The sequence below is a fragment of the Pituophis catenifer genome, unplaced genomic scaffold (assembly GCF_029215685.1).
Source record: "Pituophis catenifer annectens isolate HBS135680 unplaced genomic scaffold, rPitCat1.0.hap2 SCAF_1, whole genome shotgun sequence".
Taxonomy (NCBI): Eukaryota; Metazoa; Chordata; class Lepidosauria; order Squamata; family Colubridae; genus Pituophis; species Pituophis catenifer.
This window is the reverse complement of record NW_027256881.1, coordinates 121,506,923-121,521,189: the sequence shown is the minus strand read 5'-3', so window position 1 is coordinate 121,521,189 and position 14,267 is coordinate 121,506,923. Positions and strand designations below refer to the sequence as shown.

Here is a 14,267-nt window from a genome sequence, read left to right as displayed (position 1 = left end):
TGGCCACTGCTGGCCCACTTCTTCTGCGGCTACTTGCTGCTGCTCGTGCAAGGTGCTCCCGCTTTTTGCTGTCAGAGGCCTTCAGGACAGGTCTCTACAGCCGAGAAACAAGCTCCAGATTGATGTGTGCAATGCCCCCTGACCTCTGTTTCGCTGCCAGAAGCACAGTCAGAGCTCGTTTCTCAGCTGCAGAAGCCCAACTTTTGCTGATTTGGGTCAAACTGATGGATGGCATTAGATGAATTTATACATTATACATTAGATTAGTGTATAAAACACTATAAAGTGTTTTATTTACTTCTGGATGAACCTAACATATAATTGCAATCATAAATGGTTAGTAAACGAAGTTTGAAGGTTTAGTCTGAAGTACCTTGTTGAATAAGCTATGGTTAAATATGTATCTTGATGTAATATAAGAATTACCTAATAATTACAGTTTGTTCAACAAATTCTTGAGAGAATTTCCTTCACTAATATGTTACAAGAACCTGTTCTTTTCCGTGCCCAATGCACTTGTCTAGTTTTCTTTCTTTTGATAACCATAGCAGACACATCGTAAGTAAACCAAAAACTCAGAATCTCAGAAAAGAATGTACTTTTCAACAGCTGTGAAATCCTCCACGGATTGCCACTGGTTCACTGCCCGTATATGCGCTGTGCACACCAAACACACGCTGTGCACATGCATGCACAGTGCATGCCAAAAGTATGTGGCACATGCATGTGCAGTACACATCAAATGCACGCTTTGCACGAAAAAAGGAGGCTTGGGAAGGTAAGTAGAACAGTGAAGGGGGGAACAGCTGTACTGTGCGATTTAGCTTCACTAGAAAGCAGGATTTCCTGCTTTCTAATGAATATAAACCGTGCGGCACAGCTGATCGTCGGAAATACCGGTTTGGGCAAACCAGTAGCTTTCTTTACCAGTAGCTTTTTATCTACCAGTTCACCCAAATTGGTAACTTTTTTTTACTACTGGTTTGCCCAAACTGTAGTTTTTATCACTACTGGTTTACCCGAACCAGTGGAAACCAGTAGCATTTCACCCCTGCTTTTCAATCAAGAAAGTTTTATTGGTTTTTAATTGCAAACACCTGATGGTTGAATCACCTGATTCTGCCTAATACTAGAGTATTATAGTAGAGTTACTTGATTTTGCCACTACTATAGTAGTGATAGATTATATTTAATGCATGCCATTTTTTGACATTGAGAGAAGAAGAAGAAGGGAGAAAAAACTAGCCCATCAGCTCTTTTTTAAGTAGCACATAGCCAACCAATTGTCCTTGAAGGCGCTTCCTTTAATTAATTACTATCTCTCCTTGCATGTAGAATGACCATATTGGCAGGAATTGATTATGAGGGCACTTGATTTAAAGGTAGAAAAACCCTTCAATTAAAATTATCTCATTACTGACAACATAACAGTGTCCTGTTTAACTTCATCAATCTGAATATATACTTGAGGCCCAACGATAATTTTGTGCAAAAGAAAGAACCAGAACATTTTAATATCAATGATAATAATATCAAAAAAAATTGCCTCATTTTCATTTTATTTCAGGAAATAAAAACAAATGCATGGTTCTTTGGCTCTTTCTAGAATAACGCTTCAGCAAATCATTTTGGAGTACCATAATAAATTTTGGAATAAATGTCTATCAGAGTGCAACGATAAACTTATTTTTTTATGTAAATGTTTTATGTAAAAGTTATGTGGCTAGCACAAGAAAAAAAAAGGAAATTCAAATTATCTGTAGCTGATTTTGTATGGTTTTATATCTTGAGGATAAAAATATTTATACAGTAGAGAAAAAGTCTTTGCTGTGCAACTTTGGTTGCTCGCAAACAGCTAAGCAGAGTCAGATCTGATAAGTGCTTAAATATTAACTATTACTAGCTGAACCTATAGCCCTCCCATAAGCCACCTTTAATAATTATGTTATGTTACGTTGCTAATTGTAGAATATTTAAATAATGCATATTGCCTGCATGGACTGCATGGACTGGCCCTTAGCTGTTTAACATTCACAGAGTTGATGAATAACACAGTCACTATTTCCTCTTAGTTTCTCTGCTATTAATATGCTGGCTTATGTTTCCATACATAGACTCAACCTGTTTTATTTTTACTTTTTTTTTAACTAGGTAAATAATGAAACCATTCCACTCACAAACCTTTCTGTATTTTTGATAGATCTGATCCTGAGGCTTCGGCATTTTGAGAATGAGAATTGTACTCCCTCCCTCCCTCCCTCCCTCCCTCCCTCCCTCCCTCCCTCTCTCTCTCTCTCTCTCTCTCTCTCTCTCTCTCTGTGTGTGTGTGTGTGTGTGTGTGTGTGTGTGTGTGTGTATTGATGTGTGCCTAGTTTAAACTTGGTCTTCATGCTATCTGCATAAATATTGGGGAAGAGCGAGTTTGTGGCCTCACTCACTCCCTGGATAAAAATAACAAAACAATAACAAAACTTTGAGTTTTGTTTTATACCTTCAAGATGGGATATGTTGAACAAGAAAGAAACAAATGACACATGTGCAAGCTGGGGAAAAAATGCAAATCTTAGTCTAGAATCAAAATAGGCTGATTTACAATTCAGCACTGGATGTGAACAGAGTATAATTTGCCTGAAGTTAAATCTCTATTTTTCCTTAGGCTTTCTATTTTAAGATAAATAGTACAATAGTACCACTTAATCCAAGTGAGTGTGTTAAAGAAAAGCATTGTTCCCTCAATTTTAGCAATAAAGTGGATGATAAAAAAAAAAGAAAAGAAAATTTATCTAAATTTAAAACATAGGATGATCATACAATGAATTTTCATAATATTTTAAGATGTTTAATAGATTTCATATAAATGGTCAATTCAGCCAAAGAGCAAGTGTTAAAGATACATAATAATTGCCTGCCCAAGAGCTTGGTGGTCACTGGTTCACTGATAATAAGCACGGATGATGTTACCTAGTTTGGTAATGAAATGCCTGCAAAAAACCCCCCACCAAGCTCAGAGAGCACCATGGACTCCACAATTCAACCCTGAGCTACAAATATTCTCTTCAATCAAGAGAATTGAACCTAGCCAGGCAATTTAATTGGCAATAATATGCAATTGAATTGCCACTGCTTTTTTCAACATAGCTTCTTTTGCTGTTGTCCTTATTCTTATTTATCCTTATAAATGAGCCACGGTGGCGCAGTGGTTAGAGTGCAGTACTGCAGGCTACCTCTGCTGCCTGCCGGCTGCCTCAATTTGTCAGTTCAAATCTCACCAGACTCAAGGTTGACTCAGCCTTCCATCCTTCCAAGATTGGTAAAATGAGGACCCAGATTGTTGGGGGCAATATGCTGACTCTGTAAACAACTTAGAGAGGGCTAGAAAGCACTGTAAAGTGGTATATAAGTGTAAGTGCTATTGCTATTTCCATGGTCATTTCCAATTTAAGATCTAGCCATATCTAATCCCACTTTGTATTTCAAGATAGTCAAGATCAGTTAGGTGCTGCCACTTAGCCAAACAAAGTTTCAGAGGAAAAAATATCCATTCTTTACATCACATATCCAAGGTACTTAATGAGGAACTGACTGTACAATCCTATTGAGCATTAGACAAATATTTTGTAGCGCAATGGCATACTATATTAGTAATATATTTTTACATTACAATACTTCATCCTTATTAAACACCCCCAATTAATTTCTTTATACATTTGTAGCAATCAGATGATATTGTTACTCTTTTTTGTAGTTTCTTAGATTCTTGGTTAAAGAAGGGTTGAAGTGAACAATGTTAATGTGATGCTCAGGAACAAACAGTGAAATTAATGGCCTCCTTAATAAGGCAACTAAAATGAGACACAGAAGAGCCATCCTATTCACTTTTGATGGGTGTTAAATCCAGGACATTATAGATAAATAAAATGGCAAAAAAAATTAATCATCAAGTAGAACTGATGTCCATGATTATAGCAAAGGCACAAGGTTCCATTGCACATTTAATAATGTAGCAGTTCCAAAAGAAACAGATTAATCATGTTACATCTTCACATTATAAGGAAACAGTTCATATTATTTCTTCAATGCACAAGGCATTTTTAAACGGTCCTCTTCTTTTCCTCTTTCATATGTGCATGCACACCAACATAGAGACACAACACACACAGACAACACACAGAGTACAAAATCCAGAATCCCTCCAATCTGTTACTGAACCTCCTGTTTAGCGAATAGAGTTGTCATTTTAGATTGCACAGTCCTAATTGTCGTATTCTAGGGAGGAGAAGACTCACTTCTCAGATTAATGCCAGCTCATAATTGCAGTTTAAATTGAGTTTTCATACTTCAGATACCGGTGAGAGGTTATGCAAACCCTTATGCTTATGTCTTACAATTTTAAAAGTACTTGGTATAATGGTTGATATAGCTAGATTGTATATTAGACACATTCAAGGCACAACCCTCTATCACACCTCCATTTTGGTGCAACAGGTTGAATATGAATAATGTACTGCTTAGACAGACTTCCAGTTCATTAATAAAAATGTTAAGTAACATTTGGATTAACACCTATCTTTATAGTACTCTACTGAACACCTGACCCAAATTTAAAATAAAGTCAATTCACAATTTGATTTATGATTTATCATAACCAAATAAACCTGAGCAGCTTATCAACTCATAGCCAAGATAGAGAGGGGAGAAGGGGTAGTTCAATAAGTATTTTGATCCGTTATTTAGTTTCTCTGACTACTCCGCCTCATTTCACTTCCAAAATTTCTACTTCAGGCATGATCTAAGCCTCAGATACTATGAGATTGAATAGAAAATCATTATAAACCAGATGTTGGTTGTATTTCTCCTCTTAACACTGCATTTATTTTTATTTCAAGGTTAATCTTCCCCAGCCTGTGTTCTACACATTCATTTCAATAGGTTAAGTTGGGAGGTCTGATAAAAGAGTAATCATTCTTGAGCAACTAACCTGGAATGGAATCTTATCAATTTACAAGACCAGCTATGTTATTTTGATCTCTTGAAAATAAGGCTGACCTTGTCATCATCCCTTGAAATGAAAGTTTACATTTAAATAACATGTAACTATAAAACTAAAATTAAACTGTATGTATATGTATTTATGTACCCTGTTTCCCTGAAAATAAGACCCAACCTGAAAATAAGTCCTAGCATGATTTTTCAGGATGCACATAATATAAGCGCTACCCCCCAAATAAGTCCCAGTTAAGACTGTCAGCCAGACAGACACATTTAGTACTGTATTTCCCCCACAATAAGACCTAACTGGAAAATAAGCCCTAATGTGTCTTTTGGGTTCTATTTTTAGGGAAACACACACACACACACACACACACAAACACACACACATACACACACATGCATAAGTGCATGCACATTGTTATCCTATTCAGGTTTCTTCACATCTTATGTTAGATGCACGGTATTCTCACATCCTTTGCAAAGCTCATTGGGATACTCCACAGTTCTTGGTCCACAGCTACACTCTCCCTCTATTTATTTGCAGATCCCTCTGCAAAATAGAGGGATCTGTTTTTCAGATCTTCCTGAAATGTTTGGCACCAAGTTTTCTTTGGCCTTCCTCATTTTCTCCAACCATTTGGTAGTATCCAATTGATTGCAGTCTTTGCTGGACATCAATCATTCATGTGAAGCACATGTTCAGCAAAGTGCATTCTTCATTCACAGTAATCAGCGGTCTACCTACAAGTAAATCTTATTTATTTAAATTAGACATGCTGCTAAATAACTTTAAGGTTGCAGCTTGAATCATGTTCACCCATTTTACTTTTTCATTCCTGATATAGTGATTTATAGTCTTTCCAACCTTGAGACCCAGCCTGTACTACACAGCACATGTTCTCTCAATCTCTTCTTCCTTTTCCCTTCTCTCTAGCTCTCTTTTCTTTTTCTTCACTGATAACTTTCATGTTATAAAACTTTAAGAACAGGGGGGAAAAAATGGAGCAGTCCCACAGGGACAGTCTGTCTTAAGGTTGGAAATCCAGTTGCAGTCTTGCCTGACCATAGAACATATTTTATTCCATTTTATTCAATTCTGTTCTGTTCATTGTACCATTGTGGCTATAGTAAGACCCTCAGAACAGTTTTAATATTAACGTTCATTAAAAATACAGAGAGATGCCCAGTATCGGCTCATGGTAATTAAAACTGATCCAACGTCCTAGATTTCTAGCACAGAAGGCAGGCTGGTGTGGTGACAGAACCATGAATAAATCAGGTAAGACACTGCCTGCTATCAATTATTCTGTAATTCATTCTTGGATTTCCATGTGCTACAGGACACTGGAGGACTGATAGTGTAAAAAACAGCCCAGAATAGGAATGACTCTTCATGTAATGGAAGGGAAATTAACTGAAGAAATGTAAGATGGGGCAGTAGCACAGATGGAACTTGACATAAAAATCTTATTTATGGCTCTGGAGTTTAATGGGGCACACAGCCACACAATGGTGCAGAGGATTTTAGTCTGCAGGCCAGCAGCATACTTACTTGGATTGAATGTATCTATGTGTAACTGACAGGATTTAGTGTATAAATTATATTTAAAAGTCATATCCCACCAATTCCTTTATACCAAAATTCAGAATACAAGTTAATTCTCCAGCTTTATTTTAAGAAGTAGCTTTTGCAGGACACGGTAAAAGAGATAGATTTTCATAAATGTAATCTGTCGAATTAACACTATCAAAATGTACATGTTCTTCTTATCAGAGCTACGCAGTGTGTGTAAGAAAGTTAAGTGTGGTAAATAAGCAAAGAGAAAATAGCATCTAATTTGTCCTGCAGCAAGAATGTCCCCTTTTCACGCAGGCATTACAGATTCCATCTAAGAGATAAATGTAGATACAATTATCTTTGTCCAAAAGGAAGCAGATGGAATTGATCACCTTTTAAAGTCTCATATAATTGTATGAATTTTTTTTTGATCCCGCACTTAACTGCCCAAATTGAATTACTGTCATTAATGTACAACACACATATGGACTGAGTAACCTTGAAGGGATGGCATAATATAAAATGGTATTATCAATCATGAATGAAGCCTGACATGTACTTTATCACTCAGCAATTTATTATTATTAGCTTTTTGTGCAAAAAGCAAGATACAGACTTCCTGCTACTTCAGCATGAGCTCACTAAAAATAATATTTAAGAATGTCTTCTAGTTTTTTACACTAAAACAGCATTCTGTACACATTCAGGTGGGTTTTTCCCCCAAAAAATGTATATTTATTTCTGATTACAAGTAAACATAACACATAACACTTCTAAGCGCTAAAGTACTTTTTCCCCTTAGAGAAAAAAAAGAGAGAAATCTTTCTTACCTGTGAAACCAGGTAGACACAAGCATTTAGTCTGTGGTTGCAACTTTGATTGGCTTATATCAATACAAGTAGCTCCAGGGTGGCAATTGGCTGGATAAATTAAGCAGGGATTTTCTACAAATTGGCAAAATTGTCCAGTCCATCCAGGAGCACAGAGGCACTAAAGAGAAGGAAATAATTTGGTTGAATAACTTATCTGATATTATAGCTTAAAGAAGGAACAAAGGTTAATTGAACTAGGATATTCATGTAGACAATTAATAAACATCATGTCTGCTTAAATTTATTACATAGGAATATTAGTGACAGATGACAAACTGTGATAGCAGCTCACTGAAATATGATTTAGATCAAGAATTTTAAATATATTTCCAAGGCATTAAATTCCAGAAGATAGTTTAGGATTTCATTCTGAGCATAGATACTTTTTTTTTTTTTATAACTTATATAACTTATAACTTTTTATAACTTTTTAACTTATACCTTGATCTTGGCTTCACTCCTGGAAATTTCATGGATGCATCCATGCTGTTATCTTGGCAACATTATCAAAATTGTTTGATATGACTATATTCAAGGATACCTTTTTTAAAAAATAATTCCAGATTATTTATAAATCTTATAGTCCAGTGGTGGGTTGCCCCCGGTTTGGACCGGTTCGCAAGAACTGGTAGTAAAACTGGTGGGAAGCCCCGCCCACCGCCCCGGATATCATCATCAGCGATCTGCACATGCGCAGAAGCTTCCCGCTGTGAACCGGTGGTAAAGGTAAGTAGAACCCATTCATTATAGTCCTTATGCTGATGGTTCCACAGTCAAGAATTAACTAATTCAACCTGCTTAACTCTTTAATATTAGCTAAGGTTGACTAGCTGGGCTAAAACATTCCTCTAATGAAATTCAGTTCATGATGAATATATAATAGGGATTTTCTTGGCAACAATATGTGAATGATTTAGCATCGCTTTCTTGAGATTTTTTTTTTTAACTTTCCAATTTATTGCCTAATATGTCCTGGAAGACTCCAGTCTATGAACTGACCAGGTCCAATTCTGCTTTCCATTTTGAAATCACTTGGGATTACAGAATTTCCAACATAAATTTCATTGTGTGCTGTAATTTAAATTTGTATGTTGTTGTGATCTTTAGATTATCTCAATCCAAATTTATTCAAATTCACTGAGAAACTTTTAAAGCAAGCATCAGAATTTATTCTAAGTTATATGATATGTATATAGTCTGGAAATGGCACCAATGTGAATGCGCTGTGATATAAATTCAGATTTAATTTCAGCATATTTACATAACTCCTTGTTGATGCATCACTTGTCAAAATTTCACATTTTTCCCTCTCAACATTTGGAGATTAAAATGACAGATCACTGAAAATAATTGTTTTCAATTTCTTATAAAAACTCTTATTAATTCCTAGTGGGCATATTTTGGGACTTTCCAATGGATCTACCATAGTTTTTTAATTGCCATATCAATTTTTTAATTACCATTCCCAAAATTTGACTAGTACCATTTTTATTTCCTATGTGATTTCTGATCTTTTGTTTATATTTTTATTATGCTGGAAATTGAATTAAATTATTTCCTATATTTGGTGATGGTTAGATATTAGGATTTATTAAATTTTGATACAGCAATTTATAATTTTCTCTGGGAACCATGGCTAGTAAGTAGTTCAGGAGAAAATGGAAGGGGAAAGTTTGACTTGGTTAAAAGTAGAAATGATGCAGTAACAATTTTATTCTGCAAAGCTGTATATGAACAGAACTCATTGCTCTTCCTATCACTTGTTTTTAATCAGACATAAATCTCAATATCCTTTTGTAAGGAGGATGGGCTGGCATCACACCAAAAAAAGTTACATATATTTATTTGATATGAGTTTGGCAAAGCCCCAGGAGGCAGTTGCCAAAATTTAACTTCAGCATGAAATGGGCATTAATGTAACACTTCTGATCTTTGTCTTAAGATGCCTGTCTTTTTTTTAAATAAGAAGATGGATCTCAAAGAAACCTCTTTTTTATTTTTTTGTATATTCCACTGAGAATTTAGCCTGAAGGAATGGAACTTTGAATCAAGGTTGAATAAAAATGTTTAAAAGACCCAAATTAAAAGGACAGTAAAGCACCTATCATCTTTACTAAGGTGCAGCAAAATTTGGCACCTTCCTTGTTGGAAGGAAGAAAATTTGGCATCTTCCTTGTTGGAAGGCTGAAATGCTATTGGGGAGTGAGAAAAACAAAAAGAAACAAAGAACGAAAACAATCTACAGTCTATTAATCAAATGGTACAAAACCCATTCTTTAACCCAAAGAAGGGTTTGAAACTAATTGTAACTCATTTACTGTAAGTCATTTAGTTTAATATTCAGTAAATAAGAGGAAAGATGGCTATTTTTATCTACTGTATCAACTACTTTATAAAGTATTAATAAGCATTTCATAACTGGAACAGTTTTTAAAAAAATACACTCTAGAAGAGACCTGTTATCCAAGCTGTTCTTCAAATCTTATGAGATATGTTGTGCACATTTCTATGTGTGCACATTTGCTTTGGATAATATGAATAATACATTTTAATTTTTCACAAACAATAGCAATTATGGCTTCTGTAATTTTGGACCAGGGCTATATTTGTGGAATCGTAAGGTAATGATCAACTGTCGAAATATCTAAGAAAAATACCTTTCTCAAAGATCAAAGCACAAAAAACCAGAATAATAAAAAGGAAAAAAAATGGTAATAGAATAGTAACAGTATTCAAACCTGTGAAAGCTTGCCATTGATTTTTCTTAGTTTCCTCAAGAAATTATTATCATCCTGTTAAGCTATTATACCTTAGAATTTGGTGATTAAGACATTGAAGTGGTATCAGACTAGAAACTGGGAGACCGGAAGTTCTAGTCCCACTTTAGGCATAAAGCCAGCTGGGTGACCTTGGGCCAGTCCTTCTCTCTCAGCCCTTGGAAGAAGACAAGGACAAACTATTTCTGAAAAACCTTGCCAAGAAAAATTCAGGGACTAATCAGGAAGTTATCAGGAGTCAATGCTGTTTGAAGATGCATGTATGCATGCATATACTGTACATATACAGACCAGTGGTGGGCGAACCAGTAGCAGCAGTGGTGGGAGGCTCCGCCCACCTGCCCGGATGTCATCACAGATGCTCTGCACAGAAGCACCTCATGCTCACAATTCCGAACCAGTAGCGAAGGTAAGTGAAACCCACTACTGATATAGACACAAGACCCCTTAAAAAATGAAAAAATCACAACGAAATTGTCCAGTTTCTTAAACTGAAGAGAAGTGTTAAATCCAAATCCAAATCATCTGTTGGCTCGGAGCGAATATATGCTAACCTCTCCCTCCATGCCCACTTTGCTATCAGGTTAAGCAAGGTTTATTCGCTTGTAAGTACTAGTGAGGAATACCATCCTTCCTCTGAGACCAGGGGGGGCGTATATGGATTTGTACAGTATTGGAAAGATGCTTAATTCAATTTTCTGCAAAACAGCACCTGCAATCCAAATTTAGGATTAGTTGATAGAAAGGAAGGGTTATCCTGCCCTGGGTTTTTGGTTTTTTTTTCCATATTGGGCAGCTGGGCAATTCATCTGTTGAAGTCTGCTTCCCAATTGGCCTGTCCAGTATTAGATCTGAAGAAAAGTTGTCAGGAATTGTTTATTTTCCTTAACAAATTCATCTAACAGCCATCTGGCAGCTCTATTCTTGCTGCACCTGCTGATCTCCTGCTGCACTTCCCCATAATCTGAGTAACTGAAGTGGTAATGATATAATTGTTGCATGTTTTTTGTTTTTTACAAAGGCCCCAGTAACCATACAGTTGTCAAAAATGGAATTGGCTTTCTCTTCTTGCTAAGAAAAAAGACAGCACAAAGGTTTCTAGGGAGGTTTGGGACATATTATCCCATTTAGAGCTGCTCAATTACGTTGGCCTTTGTAATGAATGGATGCATGCATTTAGCATCCTTTGGGGCAGGAAGAGTGAAGATAGGTTGGATATCCAAAATTTTTGTGACATGCCACATGGCATACCAGCTGTCAGTTTGTCTGCCCCTCCTCTGCCAAATTCAGGTAGAGTAATAATAGCCATGGGCTGATTTCTTGCATCTTCACCTTCTTTGTCTAAAACTTGTTTTGTCTTCATAAGAGGGTGAATAAAAGATTACTTACTACAATGAAATGTCCTGCTACTTAAACACTACTGTGTTTTCCTGAAAATAAGACCTATCCTGAAAATAAGCCCTAGCTTGATATTTACACGTGACCCCAATATAAGCCCTACCCCCCAAATAAACCCTACTTAAGAACCCGCCCACTCCATTGCACCTGGTTTCAGGGGGAGGTGCGAGGTGCACTGGTAAAAATCAACTGAGGGTGAGGATGGGTGGGGTGGGGTGGAGCTGCTTATTAGTTGCAGCCAGGCCTCGCCTTTCTGGCCCCTTCTTCTGGAGCCACTTGCTGCCACTTGCGTGTGTCTCCCCAGCCTCCATTTCACTGTCAGAGGCTTTCAGGAGAGCCGTCTGCAGCTGAGAAATGGGCTCAAGATTGACATGCCTGCTGATCCCTGGCCTCATTTAGCCATCAGAGGCCTCCAGGAAAGGTCTCGGCAGCCAATAAAAGAGCTCCGGATTGACGAATAGAAGGTCTCAGATCTTTGGATGTCAGCAGCATTTTCTGATGACTTTGAAATCCCAAATCATATAGCATGCAATAGATTCTGTAAACTGCACAACCAACTCTAAAATGTTATCTTTCTAAGCAATTCCTACAGGGAGTGTTACTTGCCTTTTGTCACAGAAAACAGACTAATTACTGCTAGCGAATGAATACAGAAGTGACTTTGAGTAGCAAGTTCAAAGTAATACCGCATGAACATTTATCAGCAACGATACATACTGCTTGTACTGTGGGTGGGCACATAACAATCACAGGGTGTGTAGAGACACTTTAAAAACAGAACCTATTGTTTGTTTTGTTTATATGAAAGCAGTAATTTGAACTTACAGACAATTAAGAGATGCAGGTAGTTTTCCTCTTCCATCTTACTATCTAGAAATGTCTTTATACTAATCGCATCATTCTAACAAACTGAGTGTGCTAAGTAATATGCTGAATACATTCATTGTTTTCTTGGGATTTAAGAACCTGGAAAACAATTTTTGATTAACCTGGCACAAAAGACTTTCGTAGGTCATTGTACATAATGTTTCATTAAGTGTGTATTGGTGACTTAACTTCTAAAAGAAGGTTTACACACTTAGCTTAATTGTTTTTCCACTGAAAAAACAATGGGGAATATGGCAATGAAGATTCAATCATCCAGGCCAAAGGCATCTAAAGGTTGAATCATGGCAACTGGACCAAGCTTTGTAAATTTGCACTGACTGATGAAATTGTTTGGATGGGCAATGAAACATCTCAGATTTACAAAGTATGGTCCAGTTGCCATGATTTAACCTTCAGATACCTTTGGCTTGGATAATTGAGTCTTCATTGACATATTGCAAGTCTTTAGTCTTTAGTCTTTAGAAAGCCCTAAAGTTGGTGTGGCAAGATTTGGCATATTCTAACAACTCTCTGACTCTCTAACTAATTTTGCTCTGACTGATGAAATTGCTTGGATGAGCAACAAAACAACTCAGATTCACAAAGTTTGGTCCACTTGCCTTGATCCAATCTTTAGACAACAGTGGGCAATGTTATCTTCTTTCCTTGGCAATTTGCTGACATTTTATGGCCTGCTTTTAGGTCTTTAACCAGCAGAAAACATTTATAACTCTATCTATGGTTGAAGTGAAGAAGTCTTATCAATTTCCTTGTGCTTAAGTCTTTTACTCAATAATAAAATATACGTGGGACATAACATGGTCCCAGAACAATGGCACCTTTCATTATTTATAAGATCAAATACTTTGGCTTTTCGGTCAGTTTCCATCAGTGGTGAAATCCAAATTTTTATACTACTGATTCTGTGGGCGTGGCTTGGTGGGTGTGGTGTGGCTTGGTGGATATGGCAGGGGAAGGATACTGCAAAGCCCCCATTCCCTCCCCACTCCTGGGGGAACGATATTGCAAAAACTCCACTCCCACCTCACTCTGGGACCAGCCACAAGTGGTATTTGCCAGTTCTCTGAACTACTCAAAATTTCCGCTACTGGTTCTCCAAACTGATCAAAATTTCCACTACCGGTTCTCCAGAACCTGTCAGAACCTGCTGGATTTCACCCCTGGTTTCCATTCAATCTACTGGCTACAGTGACACAGAATGGTGGAAGTATATATATGCTCAGACAAGGCCAGCTAGATATGTCTTCCAGGGAAGATTCAAAATTTATGAAAACATCCCATTTTGTCAAGCTGTTTTAAAAAGAATTTGCAGTTTGCTTGCCCTTATGCATTCTTTTGCTGTGATTTATTATTATTTTTCTTCCCTCGGTATAAATATTTATAAGTTTTTTGGGAAACAGTAACATTTTAAAATAAATTTGAAAGGCATGGGAAGAATTCAAGGAGGACAGTTCTGTGTTTTAATCTCTTAAAATAAGTTCATCTTGAAGGCATTGTGCAGAAAAGAAGTCCTTTGGGCATTATTACACCCAGATACAGTATGCTATTAATTTCAGCATTTTTACACCTTCTTTCCTCATAAATCATACTGTAGGTAGATTATAAATGAAATGAAATATTACGGGCAAGAAAACCTTTTTAGGAATCAAATGAATAAGAATAGAAGAATTAGAAAAAATGTATTTAAAGTAATAAAGTCTCCCAGGGTCTGTTTTAAAGACATCCAGAAGGTCTTCCTTTGAAATTCTCTTCCAGAGTCAAGGTACCACAAGCTAATCATTT

General features: G+C 36.7%; 1 protein-coding gene across 1 annotated transcript in view; it reads right to left on the bottom strand.

Moving 5' to 3' along the window:
* The window catches only part of EYS (eyes shut homolog), an 871,663-nt gene that overhangs the window by 728,430 nt on the left and 128,966 nt on the right, over nucleotides 1–14,267 (bottom strand). Inside the window, exon 8 of the mRNA XM_070932259.1 lies at nucleotides 7,381–7,540. Coding sequence (XP_070788360.1) covers nucleotides 7,381–7,540 — 160 coding nt within the window. The remainder of the gene's footprint in view (nucleotides 1–7,380; nucleotides 7,541–14,267) is intronic.